At 36.0% G+C, this 22,113-nt stretch overlaps 5 protein-coding genes across 7 annotated transcripts; 2 read left to right on the forward strand and 3 right to left on the reverse strand.

The window, feature by feature from the left end:
* Positions 1-49: 49 nt before the first annotated feature.
* Positions 50-5,981, reverse strand: LOC145902233 (uncharacterized). 3 transcript variants are annotated; one of them, XM_082990117.1, is made up of 13 exons: positions 5,843-5,981; positions 5,304-5,448; positions 5,088-5,177; positions 4,792-4,862; positions 4,657-4,734; positions 4,501-4,584; positions 4,171-4,278; positions 3,725-3,795; positions 3,408-3,540; positions 3,167-3,294; positions 2,954-3,107; positions 2,761-2,852; positions 53-2,664 (listed from the first exon to the last, which is right to left on the reverse strand). In XM_082990117.1, the coding sequence occupies exons 1-13, from the start codon at positions 5,865-5,867 to the stop codon at positions 775-777; spliced, it is 3,069 nt and encodes a 1,022-aa protein (XP_082846243.1). In that variant the 5' UTR covers positions 5,868-5,981; the 3' UTR covers positions 53-774. The 3 variants fall into 3 exon arrangements, with proteins under 3 accessions (XP_082846244.1, XP_082846243.1, XP_082846242.1); XM_082990116.1 differs by having other exon boundaries at positions 54-2,664; positions 3,167-3,297; XM_082990118.1 differs by lacking the exons at positions 4,792-4,862; positions 5,088-5,177; positions 5,304-5,448; positions 5,843-5,981 and having other exon boundaries at positions 50-2,664; positions 3,167-3,297; positions 3,725-3,809; positions 4,657-4,709.
* Positions 5,982-6,180: 199 nt separating this feature from the next.
* LOC145902500 (uncharacterized) lies at positions 6,181-9,883 on the reverse strand. The gene is made up of 5 exons (XM_082990494.1): positions 9,758-9,883; positions 9,292-9,439; positions 9,079-9,232; positions 8,896-8,987; positions 6,181-8,774 (listed from the first exon to the last, which is right to left on the reverse strand). Exons 1-5 carry the CDS (start codon positions 9,790-9,792, stop codon positions 6,885-6,887), a joined length of 2,319 nt encoding a protein of 772 aa, XP_082846620.1. The 5' UTR covers positions 9,793-9,883; the 3' UTR covers positions 6,181-6,884.
* Positions 9,884-10,066: 183 nt separating this feature from the next.
* Positions 10,067-12,136, reverse strand: LOC145903442 (L-proline trans-4-hydroxylase-like). Its single transcript, XM_082991522.1, has 6 exons — positions 11,849-12,136; positions 11,659-11,784; positions 11,290-11,472; positions 10,738-10,889; positions 10,381-10,510; positions 10,067-10,326 (listed from the first exon to the last, which is right to left on the reverse strand). Exons 1-6 carry the CDS (start codon positions 11,990-11,992, stop codon positions 10,210-10,212), a joined length of 852 nt encoding a protein of 283 aa, XP_082847648.1. The 5' UTR covers positions 11,993-12,136; the 3' UTR covers positions 10,067-10,209.
* A 286-nt stretch (positions 12,137-12,422) lies between these two features.
* On the forward strand, positions 12,423-16,279 carry LOC145902586 (something about silencing protein 10-like). The gene is made up of 13 exons (XM_082990619.1): positions 12,423-12,518; positions 12,617-12,677; positions 12,751-12,855; positions 13,070-13,175; positions 13,260-13,334; positions 13,631-13,734; positions 13,930-14,079; positions 14,223-14,435; positions 14,710-14,792; positions 14,856-14,931; positions 15,123-15,217; positions 15,286-15,358; positions 15,580-16,279. Exons 1-13 carry the CDS (start codon positions 12,481-12,483, stop codon positions 15,775-15,777), a joined length of 1,377 nt encoding a protein of 458 aa, XP_082846745.1. The 5' UTR covers positions 12,423-12,480; the 3' UTR covers positions 15,778-16,279.
* Positions 16,280-17,310: 1,031 nt separating this feature from the next.
* LOC145902228 (6-phosphogluconate dehydrogenase, decarboxylating-like) lies at positions 17,311-22,046 on the forward strand. Its single transcript, XM_082990110.1, has 13 exons — positions 17,311-17,392; positions 17,518-17,551; positions 17,631-17,672; positions 17,825-18,004; positions 18,605-18,789; positions 18,884-18,950; positions 19,059-19,193; positions 19,690-19,879; positions 20,088-20,215; positions 20,363-20,496; positions 20,804-20,903; positions 21,241-21,363; positions 21,587-22,046. Exons 1-13 carry the CDS (start codon positions 17,379-17,381, stop codon positions 21,704-21,706), a joined length of 1,452 nt encoding a protein of 483 aa, XP_082846236.1. The 5' UTR covers positions 17,311-17,378; the 3' UTR covers positions 21,707-22,046.
* The last annotated feature ends 67 nt before the right edge of the window (positions 22,047-22,113 follow it).

Below are 22,113 nucleotides of genomic sequence, written 5' to 3' on the forward strand. Positions count from 1 at the left end.
GTGTATCACTTTCATTTGATGGAATTTTCAGAATTCAAGATGTTTGAAAAAGACAAGCATTTACTTATTGAAACTACATTTATTTTGTGCCACAGCTAAAACACATTTGTGCACCATTGCCGGGTAAGTATAAAACGTTGAAGACAAAGTTTACATGGTGCAGTGGATTGAACCTTTATGCTAAGCATAAACACAAAATTGAAAACACACATACAAAACAATTTACAATTAGATTGCAGTCTGCTCCCAAATTAAATTATTGGGACAAGAATATTGTCATCACCGAAACAAATTTTAAATATGAAATATTCAACTTGCACTAACAATTTGTACATGATGGAAGACATAAAATGTAAACAACATTTATGGAAAGATATGTATCTGACTTCAAGGTGAGTTTATTCCAGACGAATATATTTCACACTTTACTATACTATACTGTTTTTTTACATACACTGAATCGTGTTTTTTACATACAAAAAAATTATATTCCAAAATAATCAAGTGCTTGACATGGCTTATTCAGCTTGGCTGTGATTCCAGTGAACCTTGTAATCAAGTGCATTTAGAATGCAAAATGCCGAATATAGGCTGCGCCAACCAACATGATATACATTCTTCATGAACTTTATAGAATGAGAATAAACGAAATAAATTACAAAAACTTGCCCTATGAAAATTAATTTAGGCCACAGTTATAATCAGGAAATACAGTTCAATGGCATTAAAGACTAAAACTGATACACTTGGCCTAAAAGTTTCAATCAGAAACAACTAAATGCGATCAAAAGCATAAATAATTTCCCCAGTTTCTGTAACTACCTCACCAACAGGAGCTCTTTGATTTTCTGTGCAATCCTGGCCCTCATCTTCCTGCACCTCACCATCATTTGGTGTTTCTGTGGTGTTACATTGCATTTTGTCAATGTCGACTTGCTTTATTGCACAAGTTGGTTCATCTGTTTTACTTTGAACTGAATCGTGTGTGGCTCCAGCATCAGCAGAATTGCTAATGTTTTGATGACCCTTACTATCCAGTGGACAGGACTTTACATTTTCCAGGTTATCGTCAACAACTTGTTGAAGACTTAAAATTGCATTTTTGTTGAAGCTCACACTATCAATGCATGATTTATTCACAATTTCATGATTGGTTTCAGTCAAGTGCTCAGTCACTGGAGTCCCAATTATTGTTTCACTTTCCACAGGTAACAGAGCTGTTCTGATATTCTGACCAATTTCCTCCACTTGGTTTGAATTTGGCACTGTAGTTTTTGGTTCAGAATAACTTTTCCCTTTGGCTTTTAGCTGCATTTGAAGGCTGATGTTAGGTGTGAACCCTGTTGAGTTTTGAGCTAACGTTACATCAGGTGTTGTCGGAAGACTTACAAACTTTTTTTCAGCTGAAACTCCAGCATGGCAAATTTGCTTTAGATTTTTTTTTGAATGATTAAAACCGGTTTCTTTAATTTGATAGTTGTTTTCTGGCTTTGATAGGTTTTCACTGTCCAATGCCTTAGGTTCTAAAGCCATTGCATCTGAAGTCTGATTTTCTGTACTACTGACCGCTGCTTCTTCTGTTGTTGTTGTTTCTGTCGTCAATGTAGTTTCTTGCAATTTTTTCGCAGTTTTTACCACTTCCACACTTTCACTTTCAGCATCAGATATCATTTGAGCGTCTGAAGATTTACGAACTTGTGCAGTTTCATGATGGGTCTCATTTTTTGCTGAGACACACCTTTGTGATTTAGTATATGCATCTGATGAAGTTGATATCTGATCTGTAGATTCATTCGACTGGTTGCCTGATAAGGAGGCAGATTCTTCAAGATTGGCTATATTTGTTGCATTTAGCCTGGCAGCAATGCTGTTTTCAGGACCAGGAACACTACCTTCATTATGAATGGCCGATGATGCTTGAGGCAATGATTTTTCCACAGCTTCTGCGGGAATGTCTACTTCTTTTTCATTGTTACTTTTGGTATGCTTCTCATCTGTAGCTGTGATAGATGTACCTTCAGACTCTCCAATTTCAGAACACTTGATGTCTTTGGTGTAATATGTGCTTGGCTTTTGTTCGCTTTGAGTATTATCTAAATAAGATGCAGTGCGAAATGATAAATTATTATTATTATCTTGTTCAACAAGTTTCTGGTTAATTTTTTCTAAATCTTGGGTATTTAGCTGTGTAAGCATATTGTTCTTTCTCACTGTATCAGTATCGTGAAATGTAGTGAAATCACCATTGGAGGGATGTTGATAGTTTTTATTTAAGCTTTTGCTGTGTTGTACAGTCGGTTGATTGTAGGACAATGTGTCACATGAAACTTTGCTACCTTCTGGCACACCTGCGACAGTTAAAGCACCAGTATCAGATCTACCGGACAAATCATTTACTGCCTCTCCATGCACTTCTGATGTTTTAACAGGGTTTGATGAACTACTGGAAGGTTGATCTCTACTGTGTTGGACAGAAGTGTTATTTTGAGAGATTCTGCTTGGTACGTTGGTTGGGAGCTGACTTCTGAAATCATCACCTGACCTCAATGAATATTTTTTTAATGCAGAATTCTGATCCTCTAGACATAAAAAGCTTCCATCTTGCGATTGGGATAATGTTAATTTTGGATTGGTGTTACTGTTGGTTTGGTGTTGGTTATCTCGCTTTAAACACAAATAAATCAAATTAACAATAAAATATACCACATTTCGGTTTACTGCCAAAAGAATTCATTTCCTTGCAAACAAAACAGTTGATACCTGAGCTTCACTGTATGTAGGAGGTGAGTCAGGTGGATCATCTGGTGGATCACCTGATGAATCATCTGTATCATCAGATGGAGGTACATAGTCTACAAAACACTCTTTTAGAAAAAAATACAAATATATAGTTTGGTTCACAACCAAAGATAAAAGCCATTCGAAAAAATGACTTAACTATATGTTTTCATACCTTTATGTAATTTACTAGCCAAAGTTGCTTGCCCAGTTCCATGTAGAGCATCAAGAAATTGTGCCCCCCAGCCATCAAAACGAATAATATTATTTAAAAGCACTCCTGCAGCCATTTCAGACCCTACAGTTATTTCTTCCCGTTCAATTTGTTGCTGATAGAGGTAAAAAAAGCCGCTGTAACATTTATTCGAGCATAGCACTAAACTTCTACCTTAGTGACATCACATAAACATGACATCCGTTGTATAATCGATCTTGGGTTTATCTTTTTTAAAAGACGTCTTCTGAGATCTCCATTTTTCAGAGATTTTTCCAGCTTTTGATCCAGCTGTTGGCTTTCTGCTAATAACACATTGCATACAAACAACAGCAAGTAAAGTGCACATATTCAACAGAATATTTATGAACAAATTTGACATTTGGCTTAAGAAAAACTTAAAACCACAACTTACCAAGTCTACCATGGGGCGCACTAATAATGATACATAATGTATCGATAGTATAGATAGTTCCCTTGGCATATGATTTAAGAACAGAATCCATAATCAAGGCATGCCCTTTGGGGTTATTTTGAACTTGATCAACCTAAATAAAATCATTGATTTAACAGTTATTTTTTCAACAACAAAGACCTGACATGGTGGTTTAGGTACCAAGACTAGGTTTACCATAAAAAACTAGCATTTTGTGTTATTCAGTCTTACTTTCTTACTTTAGTACTAATCACAAACTAACATAATATAAGATTTTGAAATATCTGTGTATATACCATTTTACTCCCAAAATGTCTGGAGTAGAAATCTTCAGTACTTTGTGCAACAACAACTGCAGATTGGACACCTGCATGTGTAATACTGAAATTGGAAACATAATTTAATCAAAGATACATTTTCAATAAACCTCAGTCACTGAAAATCTAGTGGTCAGCAAGTGTTTTATAATTAAAGCACCAGTTTGGGGGTGATTTATGAACTCAATGAGTATTGTAGGTTCTTGCTGTAAGTTTCATTTTACTATTAATATCAACTATCAATGGAAAAAGTGCTTTCACCAAAAAACAAACACATTAGAATAAAACAGTGCACATTTTTATGCCTACAAGTTCGGTTGGTCATCTATATTTACAGCTGTGACTAGAAAATTCAATCTTTCAAATTGAAACCAATTAGGAATGTTTGTGCTATGCTGTTGCTTGAATTAAAAGGTTTTGGCCACCTTGGCTGGAACTTCCTGGTTGTTTTGGAACTGTATTTGAGGTAGTAGTCTCCTCCTGAGTAGGGGGACATCTGTCTATGTTGCTTGCCTCATCACTTCTTTCAGAAACTGCACACAAGGCAAAAAATATTTTAGATGAGATACAACTACATGCAACCATTGTTGGGCTTGAAAGTGCAAATTGGATTACAATGTGATGGTCAAAAAGATCAAAAACAAACTACAAAGCAGAAAAATTCTAAACATAGCAGTGCTACACCTAAAAAACTTTGTGTAAATCACTCCTTTAACACCAAGAAAATCCTACACAGTACATCAAAGAAAACTTACGAGCTGGCAATCCTTGTCGGTGACCTGAAGGAGGACCTAGTCTCTGAAGAAAGGTTTGGTCTTCATTCATTAAAAATGGAATCCCTGTAAAAAAATGTTTCTGGTGAACACAACCCAAATCTACTTATTCAACATGAATTCCACAAATTGTTTTACTTGACATTGTCTCTTTAATATCCTCAGCAAGTACCCCGTTTCGAACAGAAACCAAAAAATAAAGTGTATCCATCTTTTCTGCACAAGAAAGCAACAGTGCACAATACAATTTTAATATCCATAGCAATAACCAACCTACAAAATTCCTTCCAATCACCTCACTGTACATAAGTTGTTGCAACATTTCTAACTTTGATGAAAATGATCTATTGAGCACCAAACAAATTTAAATTACAAACTTTGGCTCTACTTTATATATCACTGGACTGGATTTTGCTTAGTTTATAAAAACAAATGCCATGACAGCAAGATATAAAGTAAATAACTACAGAAGATTTAGGTAAATAACTACTTGATGCCTGTTAAAGGCGATTAAAGTTTTTATATGTTACAGTATAGGTTTATGAACAAAAAATATTAACATAAATAACCCAGTGAGCCCAGTATCTTGATGTATTTCTTTGAAATGTTCATCTGACAACTGTTGCGATATTTTCCTCATCAGTGTAGAAACAACAAATCTAAAAAAACAAATCTGCTCACATTGTGCCAGGTAGAATGTAGCACAACAAATTTTATTTACCACAGATTTTATGTCGCCTCAATCAAAATTATTAAAATAGTTCCATTAAAAGTCAGGACAATACCGTGATCTTGGGTCAAGTGTTGAACTTGTTGCTGTAAGATGCAAATGTGTAGGCACAATACCTTGAGGATTGTAATTGTTAACAACAACATTAAAAACGCTGCCATCTTCATCCTCGGCATTCAAAGTTCGTCCAGAACTGGAACCTAAAAAGAGAAAAAGCAATTTTATTAAATGAATTTTTTTAAACATCAATAGCAAACTTCATTTATTCTTCTCAATATAGATGCCAATATTGGTATGTTTGTCATTTTTATGTAGGAATTTTTTTTCAACCACTACGATAACATGGAAATTAAGACCAGTATATCAAAGTATTAGTTTATTTTTTTGCAGATTTGTTAAAAATTTAACAAATGCACAATGTGGGTCAATGCCAGACTGACTAACTTGTGCATGCGTCACACAATACATATGCTTCCAACACGTCTTTGGTGCCTTTAAATTTTACTCTGACTTGTATACACAATGTAACCACAAATTTTAATTACTTTGATTTTGCTGTGCTACTAGTACTACAAATAGGGAAAATGCACTTACCTTCATTTGATCTTGATCCTGACATTGTTTGTTTAATGTTAATGGATAACTTTAACTAGCCTCGTCGCGGCAACACATACATAACTGGCACCACGCCTTATTCATCAGGAGCGCCTTTTTCATCACATGATGTTTCCCAACAATCACCAGAAGGGAAGAAACTACTGTACCTGGGACTTTCCCACAGCCAGGTCTGTGACGTCATAAGCTGTTTTGCAAACGTGTGTAGTGCTACGCTCCATTGGTTTTAACGTTTTAGTTCGTGTTACGCCGGTGTATCACTTTCATTTGATGGAATTTTCAGAATTCAAGATGTTTGAAAAAGACAAGCATTTACTTATTGAAACTACATTTATTTTGTGCCACAGCTAAAACACATTTGTGCACCATTGCCGGGTAAGTATAAAACGTTGAAGACAAAGTTTACATGGTGCAGTGGATTGAACCTTTATGCTAAGCATAAACACAAAATTGAAAACACACATACAAAACAATTTACAATTAGATTGCAGTCTGCTCCCAAATTAAATTATTGGGACAAGAATATTGTCATCACCGAAACCAATTTTAAATATGAAATATTCAACTAGCACTAACAATTTGTACATGATGGAAGACATAAAATGTAAACAACATTTATGGAAAGATATGTGTCTGACTTCAAGGTGAGTTTATTCCAGACGAATATATTTCACACTTTACTATACTGTTTTTTTACATACACTGAATCGTGTTTTTTACATACAAAAAAATTATATTCCAAAATAATCAAGTGCTTGACATGGCTTATTCAGCTTGGCTGTGATTCCAGTGAACCTTGTAATCAAGTGCATTTAGAATGCAAAATGCCGAATATAGGCTGCACCAACCAACATGATATACATTCTTCATGAACTTTATAGAATGAGAATAAACGAAATAAATTACAAAAACTTGCCCTATGAAAATTAATTTAGGCCACAGTTATAATCAGGAAATACAGTTCAATGGCATTAAAGACTAAAACTGGTACACTTGGCCTAAAAGTTTCAATCAGAAACAACTAAATACGATCAAAAGCATAAATAATTTCCCCAGTTTCTGTAACTACCTCACCAACAGGAGCTCTTTGATTTTCTGTGCGATCCTGGCCCTCATCTTCCTGCACCTCACCATCATTTGGTGTTTCTGTGGTGTTACACTGCATTTTGTCGAAGTCGACTTGCTTTACTGCACAAGTTGGTTCATCTGTTTTACTTTGAACTGAATCGTGTGTGGCTCCAGCATCAGCAGAATTGCTAATGTTTTGTTGACCCTTACTATCCAGTGGACAGGACTTTACATTTTCCAGGTTATCGTCAACAACTTGTTGAAGACTTAAAATTGCATTTTTGTTGAAGCTCACACTATCAATGCATGATTTATTCACAATTTCATAATTGGTTTCAGTCAAGTGCTCAGTCACTGGACTCCCAATTATTGTTTCACTTTCCACAGGTAACAGAGCTGTTCTGATATTCTGACCAATTTCCTCCACTTGGTTTGAATTTGGCACTGTAGTTTTTGGTTCAGAATAACTTTTCCCTTTGGCTTTTAGCTGCATTTGAAGGCTGATGTTAGGTGTAAACCCTGTTGAGTTTTGAGCTAACGTTACATCAGGTGTTGTCGGAAGACTTACAAACTTTTTTTCAGCTGAAACTCCAGCATGGCAAATTTGCTTTAGATTTTTTTTTGAATGATTAAAACCGGTTTCTTTAATTTGATAGTTGTTTTCTGGCTTTGATAGGTTTTCACTGTCCAATGCCTTAGGTTCTAAAGCCATTGCATCTGAAGTCTGATTTTCTGTACTACTGACCGCTGCTTCTTCTGTTGTTGTTGTTTCTGTCGTCAATGTAGTTTCTTGCAATTTTTTCGCAGTTTTTACCACTTCCACACTTTCACTTTCAGCATCAGATATCATTTGAGCGTCTGAAGATTTATGAACTTGTGCAGTTTCATGATGGGTCTCATTTTTTGCTGAGACACACCTTTGTGATTTAGTATATGCATCTGATGAAGTTGATATCTGATCTGTAGATTCATTCGACTGGTTGCTTGATAAGGAGGCAGATTCTTCAAGATTGGCTATATTTGTTGCATTTAGCCTGGCAGCAATGCTGTTTTCAGGACCAGGAACACTATCTTCATTATGAATGGCCGATGATGCTTGAGGCAATGATTTTTCCACAGCTTCTGCGGGAATGTCTACTTCTTTTTCATTGTTACTTTTGGTATGCTTCTCATCTGTAGCTGTGATAGATGTACCTTCAGACTCTCCAATTTCAGAACACTTGATGTCTTTGGTGTAATATGTGCTTGGCTTTTGTTCGCTTTGAGTATTATCTAAATAAGATGCAGTGCAAAATGATAAATTATTATTATTATCTTGTTCAACAAGTTTCTGGTTAATTTTTTCTAAATCTTGGGTATTTAGCTGTGTAAGCATATTGTTCTTTCTCACTGTATCAGTATCGTGAAATGTAGTGAAATCACCATTGGAGGGATGTTGATAGTTTTTATTTAAGCTTTTGCTGTGTTGTATAGTCGGTTGATTGTAGGACAATGTGTCACATGAAACTTTGCTACCTTCTGGCACACCTGCGACAGTTAAAGCACCAGTATAAGGTCTACCGGACAAATCATTTACTGCTTCTCCGTGCACTTCTGATGTTTTAACAGGGTTTGATGAACTACTGGAAGGTTGATCTCTACTGTATTGGGCAGAAGTGTTATTTTGAGAGATTCTGCTTGGTACGTTGGTTGGGAGCTGACTTCTGAAATCATCGCCTGACCTCAATGAATATTTTTTTAAAGCAGAATTCTGATCCGACAGATATAAAAAGCTTCCACCTTGCGATTGGGATGAAGTTGATTTCGGATTGGTGTTACTGTTGGTTTGGCATTGGTTATCTCGCTTTAAACAAAAAAATCAAATTAACAATAAAATATACCACATTTAGGTTTACTGCCAAAAGAATTCATTTCCTTGCAAACAAAAGCATTGGACACAACTAGGTTTATCATTCAGTTGATACCTGAGCTTCACTGTATGTAGGAGGTGAGTCAGGAGGATGATCGGGTGGATAACCTGATGCATCATCTGTATCATCAGATGGAGGTACATAGTCTACAAAAACCTCTTTTAGAAAATACATATATTTTTCACAACCAAACATAAATGCCATTCGAAAAAATGACTTAACTATATGTTTTCATACCTCCATGTAATTCATAAGCCAAAGTTGCCTGCCCAGTTCCATGTAGAGCATCAAGAAATTGTGCCCCCCAGCCATCAAAACGAATAATATTATTTAAAAGCACTCCTGCAGCCATTTCAGACCCTACAGTTATTTCTTCCCGTTCAATTTGTTGCTGTTAGAGGTAAAAAAAGCAGGTGTAACACTTATTCAATCATAGCACTAAAGTTCTACCTTAGTGACATCACATAAACATGTCATCCGTTGTATAATCGATCTTGGGTTAATTTTTTTTAAAAGACGTCTTCTGAGATCTCCATTTTTTAGAGATTTTTCTAGCTTTTGATCCAGCTTTTGTCTTTCAGCTCTGTTATGACGTGTGCTGTAAGTTTAGATATTGTTAGTTAATGAATAAATCCCTAAAATGCAAAAAAGCATAAAAGATTTTAAACCACCAAAAATAATGGTCTGTGGAAAAGCAGCACTGCTTAAAACATTTAGTACGACATAAAATGATATCTAAAAGCAAAACTAAAGTACACCTTTAAAAAATAATATGAAAATAAAAAAATATAATATCCACCACCTTAAAAGCAACTATTTCGTGTTTGTTTCGTTCACAATTACAGGGTTAGAGGCAAACAGACATTGCTTAATAACAAAAGAACTTTATGCTGTAAGAGTTAAGTGGAAAACTTACCGTTGAGAGGTGGATAAAGGTCTCTGATGTGACATCTTCAGTTGTCCAACTTACACTAACACATGCAACTTGTTTTTATGAAAATATTAAACTAGTTGTCAACAAAAGGCGGAACTGCATTCACCCTCGAAGGGATTTCCCTTTGGTGCAACCAAAACAGACAATACCTTTAAACATAGAAATTAAGTTGATCCAATTTAAGCAATTAAAGCAAAAGAAAACACTGGCTATTCCTGACATAAAATATTTGCCGATTCTTAGTTCAGAGTACAAAATTGTCACAACCCCTTTCACCATAGGCATATTTTATTATTGCAAGCAGGGTTTGGAGGTTAAAGCGCGGATTAGGCAAGGTTTCTGCATACGACCCACAAATACAAACATCATGCAGAAAGTGTTTGGAGATTAAAATATTTTTGTTGCAAATTGTTCGACACATTTTGTTGTCTTGATTATTGCTTGATACTGGCGTTTAGTCCCTTGACACTAATGTCTTTCAAAATTTGGAAGAAATCTTTTTCTGCGGCGATCACATTCTGGTGACAAGTTGCAATTTCCTTGTTTGGAACCTGAAAAAAAACGGCTTTAAATCCACACACTTAATAACTCGTAACTTTCTTTACCTTTACCAATTTGGTGTACCTAGGATGATGGTGCTTCAAAACCGGATTGTTATCGGCACGGTTATATGCACTCAGCAGCGCCCACCGCCGGTCGTTACTCCAGTTTTGGTCACTCTTGTGAATCATATTACTAGAAATATTTTGTTGGCATGTCTACATTTTTTTAAGAACACAATGAAAATAATTATTATTTTTTGATAAAACGTAAGGTCGCATTAGACGAAACAATCAAAAATGGATGGCTTTCAATAAGCAAAAATCCACCAATCATAAAAGTATATTTAGTATCCTTGTAAGTAACTTATATCAGTCTGCAGATATAAGAAAGCGTTTAGTGATCGTTAGCCAAAGTACCACCTGTGAAAAAACAAAGCATCACCCGGCTCAAGCTCAACGTGAGTAATATTAAACCGGTCCAAGATGTGCTTCATTCTTTCCTCTCCGATTCCGTTTTGCTCTCCAATAACCCCGTGATCCAATCTCCCCATTTTGTGGGAACCCTCAATAATCTAAGAGTAGTTTTAAAATATACTATTTTTAAAAATATTTATAAATGATTGCAGTTTCAACATCAATGTTCCATTCAATCGGATAATCGACAGGATCGCCCCATGCACTGCGCAGATCCTTACTTGGAGATCACAGCTGTCTATCCAGATCATGAGTTTAACAGGGATTGCAATTTTAGTCGGGTGAGTTACTTTTTTCCCGACAATCCGTAGAAAGATCAAAAAAGTTAAGTTCCCGGTACGGTTTGAACCCATGACCCTGCGGCTTATTAAAAACTTGCAACCCTTGGCTTACGTGAAAAGTGGCTGATCCGACTGGGCTGCAATGCCTGGGGTGAGAAGCCTGTGCACCTTATGGGTACTGTTTGTTGTCATTTACAGAAAGCAAAAAATACGTAACCTTTAGACAACCGTTTCCCTTGTGCGCTTTGTCTATCGCTATGAAGACGGTCCCCATATCGGGGAACAGACAACCGTTGTTGTACCAATAGCCGTAATCTTGGTGCCAGACGTGCATACCGCCGGTCTGGGCGTCTTTCATAATCAGTTTGGAGTGATAATGGTACACCTCCCCTCCAAGAAGCTTAAACAACAATGAATTTTGCCTTAACGAAACTGTCAAAATCTCATGACAATTATGCTTGTTAATGTGCATATGTTCGTTCAACATCATTTAACTGTAACCCAACGCAACTGGTAGAAAAAGCATAAAATATATTTTGTTTATTTAACAATAAAAAGATTACCAAGTTAGCAATAAAAGAAATACCGTTTCCATTGTTCCAGCCACTTTATCACTGCGCGCAATTATTCCAGTTACGTCATTTCCAGCCTCGTTCCATAGAACAAGCTTAGTTTTTCTACCGGAACCATCATCACGACCATATGAATGAACCTAAATATTTTGATGCCTTAGTTTTTGCTGGCCATAACAAGAAACCGGTTTTTAGTTTTGTCACCTTAAAACATTCGTCCTCCTCCACTGTTTTTGACAAGTTGGCAAGCTCAGCTCCGTTAAGTAACGACCGCACAATTATATAGCCTTTATCGCGAAAATGTTGCTTCATTGTATCCGTAACATGATGTTTGTCATTTTGGGCCATGTTTACTACAGAGAAACTCTTGCGCTGTTTAACTGCTAAAATACAGCGTTGCCCTTGTCAGCTTCTTGTAGTTTGTTTCTGTTTAACTTGCAACTTTAAAGCCGCTATTTAAATATTGAACTGCACCAAACTAGCAGCGAAGCTTGAAATATGAGTTAGGCCTGCCTTGCAAGGTAAATTTTGCTATGCCTGGTTAATCATTTGTAAAAACACAATATAAAGAAGACAGTCGTAAATGCGATTGTGTCTTGATACAAATTGAACTGATTGAAAATAAATGTATGTATTTATTTACCATACGTCGTATCACGGGGTATAAAAAACAAACCAAACGTCAGTGGTGAGTAGAATTGACTCCCCGGTAGTCCGGCTCCGGATTAAACAAACTTTTGGATGCGGATGAGCGCTTACGTGGTTAACCACGTGAAATTTTGTTTACTTGCAATTCTGTTTTCAATTTTTTCGTAAATTGTTTTTTCAGCTACCCAATGGCACGAGGAAGAAAAGCAAGAGCGGTTAGTAGCAAGTAAGTTGTTCACTAATTTTGGTTAACAAATTTAGCGTGGTTTGCGTTAAATGTCAATGATTACATACAGATACAGTTATCAATTATTTGTATTGCAGACCCATAAAGCGCAAAGACCAATCACATGACATAAAATTAAATGATGAAGAACCAGACCCGGTATCTTAAACTTTCCTTGTTAATTTAAGTTGCAATTTTATGCATTCAAATTGTTTTTTCATTTTATCATCAGGATAATGATGAGTTTTTCTATGATGAAGTTGACAAATTCCACAAAGATAAAGAAAAAGAGTTCCTGCTTGAGGATGACTCAGAATACAGTTTTGATGAAGAAAATGTAGGATATTGTGTTCTGCTGCATGACTATTGCATCAAGGTTCTTTATCACAGGAGCCTGCGAATTCTTTTTAATGCAACCCACAAGAATTAGGTGTAATGTATATTGACTCTAATAAATTCGTAAAAATGAATCACTTCACTGATAAACCATAACATCACACCAAAATCTCGTGTATGTAGAATTATACTTACTGTGTGTTATTATTTTTAAGGAGGAGGAGGTCTTAGGATATCTTGATGAAGAAGACGATGACGTTGATGATAATATTGACGATGACAACAGTGACTTAGAAGATGATGAAGCTCAATACAAAGATGGTATTTGTGGTTTTGTTATTCTCACAGCACTTATAATTTATCAGTGACATTTGTTTATAATTGTTTACACAAACTTATTTTTAGGTATTCCAAGCAGCAAAGCTTGGGGAAGAAAGAAATCTTCATATTATGGTGCAGAATCCCTGGAAGGTCTACAAGGTAAATAAATATATACTTCTACCCGAATAGTTGGGATTAAAACATTTCCAAGGTGAAAAAACATTGAAGGTTTGTCTTTTGTTTTGTTTGTCACGTTGCAGTCAGTTGTAAGTTGCACAGGACGTTTACTGGTACCCACATGTTTTTTTTCCCTTTTTTGTGTTAAAAAATTTCCAAAATATTCATTTCAGTTACAATTTAGTGGAAATAATACAGTAGTGCCACTAGGTTACAATGGTGTTTAAGTAAAGTGTTTTAAGGAAACTAGCAATCCCTGTGACAGTGTTGTATAAAAGGTTTGGATCGGGATGAAGTTCAAGATGAAGAAGAAGAAGAGGCTCTTAAGATTCAACAGAGGCTGATGGAGGAGATTGATGAGGATCAGCTTGACATGTTTTCTGTAAGAATTTCATCATAATTTACTTTTTTCTAAAATTTAAACAATTTTGCCTTGAAATTTAAAATAACATGTATTTAAAGGGTGTGACCAGAAAAGTAATTAAAATTACATTAATCAAAATCTGTGGTAAATTTGGTTTAAATATTTAATCATGATACCATATCTAGTTCACCATCACTGTTTTATAATGTGCAGATGCAACCCACTCAAATAGATGCTGAGCGCAAAGCTGAGAAGTCCACTGAAGGGATTTCAACTGATGTCAGTCAACTATCTGTCAAGGCACAGTGGAAACTTTTGAAGCAGGAATCTCCTGAACTTAAAGACATCATAAATGACTTCAAGGTTGCTTTTCATTTGTGATATTGGCAACTATGTTTGGTGCATCATTTGTAAAGTAGACACATTTTGTGTTTTTATTAAAAGACTGCTATGTGATGTTAAGTTGCAAATACCCACTTTTTTATCTTGTATTTGCATATTTTTAGGATAAATCTGCAGAAATGACAACCCACCTGCAACCTTTAGTGGAATTGGTTCAACGAGATATAATAAAGGGAAAAGGGGCAGATTACATCACATGTCGATACAAACTTTCCCTTATGTATCTCATGAACATATCCTTCTACATGGCATTAAAAAGTAAACGGATATCAGTTCGCAATCATCCTGTAATAAAGAGGCTGGTCGAATATCGCACGGTAGGGTAATTTTCACTTGACAATTGTGGTCAAAGTTCTTTACGTAAGATTACCTGTTTAATTTTACAAAATCTGGCTTGTATGTCACTCTAGTTTTTGTGAATAAAGTATAAATTTGTATAAAGCAACAGACTTTGCTTATCTTGTTCAATCGGTGAAGCCTGCATAGACATGATTTGTTTCTTATTTAATTCAAAATAAGCTGTTTAACAACATGTCTGTAAGCATAGTATTTTACTGACCCTCACACTGTACGTGTTTTGGTATGTTCCAGTTGATAAACAGATTGCAGCCTTTGGATTCTAAACTTTCTTCTGAAATTGAGGAACTCCTACTGGAAAACAACACCATTCAAAGGTTTGTTGGTTGATTGTAATGTTAATTAAAATCTTTTGACAACAAAGTGTTTTTAATTTTAAGTAACTCTGAAAGTGAAGATGAATCCAAAAGTGAAACTGAAGATTCTGAGCAGCCCAGCTCGGAAGAAGAAACATCTGTAAGATCTTCAATTTTTGTGGCTAAATCATCAGTGTAAAGGGTTGCCAAAGCTACAATTAACTAACTTAACCAAATAATGAACATGGCTATGATTATTCTCTTTGGAGGGTTTGCGAACATTGTTGTAACTTTTGTATTCTACTTTTTTACTCCAGGTTATTTGCATCTAAATATGTTAATTGTAATTAGCTGAAGACTGCACACCGCCTAAATGCAATAAATTACTACACAAGTTTGCATAAAAAGAGAAAATTGGACCCCACAGCTGTTCAGGAACAAAATAGGTATTGTGAAAAGGATTCTTATTCCTACTTGCATCATGGCCGAATCATTTTTTGATTTCTTATTCTAGCAAACGAGATGAAGAGGATGAGAAAGAAACAGTTGATGATGATGAAGAGGAAAGAAGAGCAATCAGTTACGCGGTAATTGCGAGTTTTTTTCGGTTTTACATAAATAATAAATACAACTATTGTTCCCACTTATAAGATTGCCGGCAGTTTGGTCTGTGTGGGAATTGCTCTCCCTACATTCGCTGCCATGCAATTTCACGGAAACAATAAACCAAAGGAATATTCCTTCCACCCAAATAATTTTATATTCACCGGTCTAATAAATATATAAGACGTTTTTTTTTTCATTGCAGATGAACAAAAACGAAGGCTTGAAAGGAAAGAAAAGAAAACTTGACCGCAACCCACGCGTCAAACACCGTGAGCGTTTCCGCAAGGCGGCGATAAAGCGCAAGAGCCAAGTCCGGGTCCACAAACCTGAACTACAGAAATACAGTGGCGAGGTTTCGGGCATCAGAGCGGGCCTAGTCCGTAGTGTAAGAATTAAATAACCCAAGCCTTGGTATCTTCGCTCAAGGCAAGTTCGTTGCCAACTGATGAGGAAGAACTGGTAGCTCATTGTTAACTGTTATGTGGACACGAAATACAAATGCACGACCTAGTGAATGTATTTTGCCTATGCGAACTATTAAGCACCTTCAATGGCATTAAAGATCTTAGTGAAAAAAGTTATTTTTCGCACCTGCTGGTTACGAAAAGGACAAATGCTGCGAATTGAGGTTTATGTTGTTGACTACGGGCACTTGTGTTTTCCTGAGCAAGAAACTTCAACAAACTCTTTTCTGGATAACTGGGCGTGGTGATTGAAGCATATGAAAGATTTGAACGTGTTTCCGTAAAATAATACTGTTAATGTAATTTGTAAATCATCGGGCTTTGCTTTATGGTTTATCCGAGAAAACCTAATTGGCCTCATATATAGCGAAAGTACTTTGGATACGATCGCGGTGTTTTATTTTATTTCAAAATAATTCATAATAATAAAACCATGAAAATACATGATAACGGATCTCTGGTTTGCAGAACAAATGCAAGATGAAGTGTTCGGTTAACTGGGCGTCATGCCTTTATTGTGGCTGCATTGTACATGTGGCATGGTTGATTACCTGTGCGTTATGCTGGCTTCCTCTCGCCATCCGATAACGCGTGGATTTCCCCTTACAGGCTCAGACAGCTAGTTTTTCATGTAGTTAGCCACAAGGCAGGTGTGTTGAGAAAACTGAAATATGCGTTGCGCTTCAGGAACTTACGAATGTGCACTGTTATGTTCAGTCTGTAGCTCCCCCTTTCATGACAGACATAATGAAATTATGATGTTTTGAAATTGATGGAAAACTACTAGCAGCGTATTTAACACATGACCATTACGGGGGTTATGAGCAGTTATTACATCGCGTTTAAATGTCTGCAAAGGTTCAAGTCTGCCTTGCAATTGCCTGCGACAGAGTGATCTCTACGGTTGATTTACGGAGCTCACCACACTAGTAATTTTCCGCTGTTTAACGCGCAGCATTACAGAACGAAAAATTTCAGTGTGTGTGCGTATGATTTCAGAAAGGAGGTTCGTGTCATGACAAAGCAATCACGCCGGTCCGCAAAGCTCGCAGCGTCCTGACATGCTATGGAGAAACAGGACACGGCAAATGACCGGATCTAAAACACAGTGTTGCAGAAGCAGATGTCAAAACCTCGCATCAGGCGAGCAAAATTGCGCAAAACTTGTTGCTGCATATACTGATTGATGGAATGGGGCAGCTTTGATGCATTTTCACATACTTAGTTGAAAGTGCCAGAATAACATGTCGGCGTTGCCATATTTGTGGTATGAATGCCGTATAGACAAAGCAAACGCAATTGCGAGATCGCAATGAAACAGCATTTAGCGTGATGACATAGCATTGTGCGGAAAGGAGAAAGTCACGTCACAATTTAGTACTAGAGACACCGGTGTAAGATTTTTGCACGTCATGCCGCAAGTCAAATTGACTGGACGTTTTTTTGTTGCGGCATATTGCTCATGCTAACCAGGTTATCTGTTTAATACAGGTTTAGTGTAGTAGTTTATTTGTTAAAGGTATCAACACAAGAAATCATGGCAGAACCCAAGTAAGTTGGGAATTTACGCTTTAAATTAAATTATGTAAAATAATGTGTTTTTGGCATGTACATATCGTATTTTTTTTTATTACCAACTAAATGTTGTGATAAACACATAGAATTGTACTTTTTAGAGCTGACATTGCATTGATCGGACTGGCAGTTATGGTAAGTTGGTTATTTATTCAACTGTTTTTATACTAAATGATTTGGTGTATGCCTTGAATAGTCTTCATTTTTCTTACAGGGCCAGAACATAATCTTGAACATGAATGATCATGGGTTTGTCGTAAGTACAGTGTACAGCTCCACATCTATTACATGCTTAATTGGACCAATTGACATACATTACAATAGATATATTTTTAAACAACCACTTTGCTGTAAAATAATTTTACAACATGTACTTTCATCAATATGTCTGTAATTACTTTTTTCCAGGTTTGTGCATTTAATCGCACCACAGAAAAAGTCGACCGTTTCTTGGCCAATGAGGCAAAGGGAACAAAAATTGTTGGGGCCCACTCAATTGAAGAAATGGTTTCTAAACTAAAGAAACCACGTCGTATTATGATGTTGGTAAAAGCTGGAAGTGCAGTTGATGCTTTTATTGAGAAGATAGTAAGTTTTGTTACTGTGTTATGCATCATAAAGCGAATTGTGCATTTAAAAGTAAAGGTATATACTATTGTTTTGATTTTATTTTTCCAATTATATGCCTGGTCCCGATAATGAAGAACTAATTGTGTTTACTGAACTATTGAGGTAATAAACCACTGTATGTGGATAGTATTGCAAACTTAATTGGCAACCATTGCTGTGGTCCAGTCTGCAGAGTATGGCAGCTGCACGTGCAAGTTTTTTAAAAACTTTTTATGTTTGCACGCCAAATTTTTTCGAATGCACGCTAAAAATTTTCGCGAATGTCTGTATATAAAACAATTATCAGAAAGACGTTTTATCGTTTTCGTTGCATGCGGGCTTAGGGGTCATGCACGCGCGCACACAAAAAGCCTTAGTCTTGCAAGCCCGAGATCTCGTCGAGAACTGCCATATTCTGCAGACTGGGCTGTGGTGAATATACTGAACTGATATTTTACTTTAGGATATACACTGTAAGGTAAAACAGCCACTTATTATCTATTACTACATCTTATCTAATATATTTACGTCTTCAAAAATGCCAATGTCTAAACAACATGAAAAACAATAAAATTCCAGGTTCCACATCTTGAGGCTGGTGATATTATAATTGATGGAGGTAACTCAGAATATGTTGATTCCATTTGCCGTTGCAAAACCCTTGAAGCCAAGGGAATGTTGTTTGTTGGTTCCGGGGTATCCGGAGGTGAAGATGGCGCCAGATATGGACCATCCCTCATGCCTGGCGGATCCCCTGCTGCATGGTAACTAAATCCATAATAAAAAAGTTCAAGACATATTTACAAAAAAAATTTGTCCTAAATTGAATCAATTTATTGTATGCCGTAACTTTTTTAGGCCTCACATCAAACCAATTTTCCAAGGAATTGCAGCCAAAGTTGGAAATGAGCCTTGTTGTGATTGGGTAAGTTTTGCAACGGAAAATTGTTTTTTCTTTGTGTCAATATTTGTTGAAACTTTTCAGACCGAAGATTGTCAATGTGTATCATATAAATTGTTTTTTTTTCTACAGGTCGGTGAAAATGGTGCAGGTCACTATGTTAAGATGGTTCACAACGGCATTGAATATGGAGACATGCAGCTCATATGTGAAATCTATCATCTAATGAAAACAGTTCTAAAAATGGATAATGATTCAATTTCTGAGGTAAACTATTTTGTATGTTGTTTAGACGCATAAAATGGAGTTCTTACAATAAATAGATGTACAAAAAAGTATTTGACTAACTGAAAATGTCCACCAAAGTCAAACAGATGTTTTGAATTCTTTGTTAAATATGTCAATATTACAATATGTCAGGTATACTGTAGACTTATCATGACTGTCTAAAATATTTGTGATAATATATATTTGTTAAGATGGTCTTAATTCCCACTTATATACACATAGGCATTGTGCTTTGGGCAAGTCATCACATTACTGCTGGTAACAAGGCAACATCCTCTATAATACAAACTACAATATTCTGATGTTAACCAGTTTGTTGGTAATTTGCACAACCGTGTGTTTGCCAAACATCACAGGATGATAATATATCATAACATTGCCATGTTATTTCAAAATGACTTTTGGCTGGTTTTGATCATGTGTGCTACATTGATTCAATGGAAAGTAGAAACCAACATACATTTATCTGCAACAGGTTTTTGCCGAATGGAACAAGGGTGAACTTGATTCATTCCTCATAGAAATCACACGCGACATTATGAAGTTCCGTGATACTGATAACAAGCATCTTCTTGACAAAATCCGTGATGCTGCCGGACAAAAAGGAACGGGAAAATGGACAGCAATCTCTGCTCTTGACAAGGGAATGCCCCTGACACTCATTGGTAATAGAGGCTGTGATTTTACAATTGTGTTACAACTGCATTTATAGTATGTTTATATGTACTACTGCACTAAACACCGTCAACTAGCTCAACACAAACAAATAAGCATGAATGGGTTTCCACCTTTTCTACTTACCACCAATGTTTTCTGTTATTGTATTGTGAAAGGTTCACAACTGTACTTAATTAATGTATGTTGTAATTTTAGGTGAATCAGTTTTCGCTCGATGTCTTTCATCTCTTAAAGAGGAACGAGTTATTGCTTCTAAACAACTGACAGGACCCGAAGTCACATTTAGTGGAGATCGCAAACAGTTTCTTGAAGATCTTAAACAGGTTGTGCATATTTTATCATTTTAGTCTCAAAGCAATAAATGTTTGTTTTGATATTCTGATGAAGATATCAACAGATCATCTAAAAAATGTCAAGAAAACGCATTTTAATGCTGCATATTTTTAATGTTATATTCATTTGTATGTCAGGCGTTATATGCTTCAAAAATCATCTCCTATGCCCAAGGCTTCATGCTCATGCGTGAAGCAGCCAAACAGTTCAACTGGAACTTGAACTATGGTGGAATTGCACTTATGTGGAGAGGTGGATGCATTATTCGAAGGTATTGTTATGTTGTGATTAAATACACATGTGATGACATATTATCACAAGTGTAACTGAAACAATTACCCTGGAATACACATAAGGCATGCATGACACATTTGACACACCATTAGTGGAATGTGGCACACAAAAAAGATTACAACATGTTCATTGTATAATACTTAATCGTCCTGTTTATTACAACAATAAAGTAAGGCATGTGACCAGATTACATGAAATGTTTTGTCACATTCTCATTTCAGTCTGTACACCCCTGATTTGGACCCATTTGTTCAGTAACTGTTTTCATGAATTTTATTGTTTAGTGTCTTTTTGGGGAAAATCAAGGAAGCTTTTGATAAGAACAAGAGTCTTATAAACTTGCTGCTTGATGACTTTTTCAAGGAAGCCATTCAAAAAGCTCAGGTACTCCATAATGACACCACATTACTTTGCGCAAATACCTGCTATGTGAACAATAGGGCAATCTTTTAGTAAATATTGGGTCTTCAACTTTAACAACTTTTTGTTTCTTGTTTGCCAATCTGACCACATCTCTTTGTGAACGTTGACACTGGCAGCAAAGAGTTTGAAAAATAATATAACCCCAAAAAATTTAAAAGTAAAAGGCAGAAAAATACTAAACAAAATAACAACAATTAAATCAAAACTACAACAATTTTTTTGATGAATGTATGCAACAGAATGTCTTAAAACAAGGATTTAGTGATACTAATTTGATTGTAATTTCAATTGGTTTCAGGCGGGATGGAGAAGAGTTGTGGCAACTGCTGCAACTAACGGTGTCCCAGCCCCATGTTTAAGCACTGCCTTGTCCTTCTTTGATGGGTACCGCCTTGAAAAAGTGCCTGCAAACCTTATTCAGGTAAACGGTAATTTAGGATATTAAAGATTCTGGAGTTGCCTATTTTATTTGCTAAAATTCATTGATTTCTTCTTTTTAAATGCTAACCACCGTTTAAAATTGTTGGTTTATGAACATACCATATATTTTGTTGTACTCTTAACCTTTTTTTTCTGTGTTATTATCTCTCCAATGTGGCCAAACAAAACTTTGTCATCACTGTTTTAACTATGTATATTAACAGGCCCAGAGGGATTATTTTGGGGCTCACACTTACGAGTTGCTCTCAGATCCTGGCAAATTTCATCACACAAACTGGACCGGTCATGGTGGGCAAATTTCCTCGTCCTCCTACAATGCCTGAGCCGCTTGCAACTATGCAGATTGCCTTAGTGTATATACCCTTCTATAATCAACCATTGTTGCACGTTTAAAAATATAAACATTTGTACATCATGTTGTACAGAGACTGCAGTTCAGTATTTTACATTGATTTAGTTTCTGTACTGTTGTATGAAAATACTGGCTATAATGCAGTATGTTGCAAGTGGCATTGTAATGGACCGAAGTTTATTTGTGGTCAATGTAATGGAAAAATTTCAAATAAATCCCCTCTAATGTTCCACTTGCATAACTACACTCCTTTTACATTGGAAAATAATATGTGCATTATGGTAATAAAATGCCTTAATTTGGTTTATGCACACATTAACTTGTGTATATGCAGAATATAATATAGTAGTACCTTTATCTGCAAATGTATGTTTATAT

The sequence above is a fragment of the Ascidia mentula genome, chromosome 5 (genome assembly GCF_947561715.1).
Source record: "Ascidia mentula chromosome 5, kaAscMent1.1, whole genome shotgun sequence".
Lineage (NCBI taxonomy): Eukaryota > Metazoa > Chordata > Ascidiacea > Phlebobranchia > Ascidiidae > Ascidia > Ascidia mentula.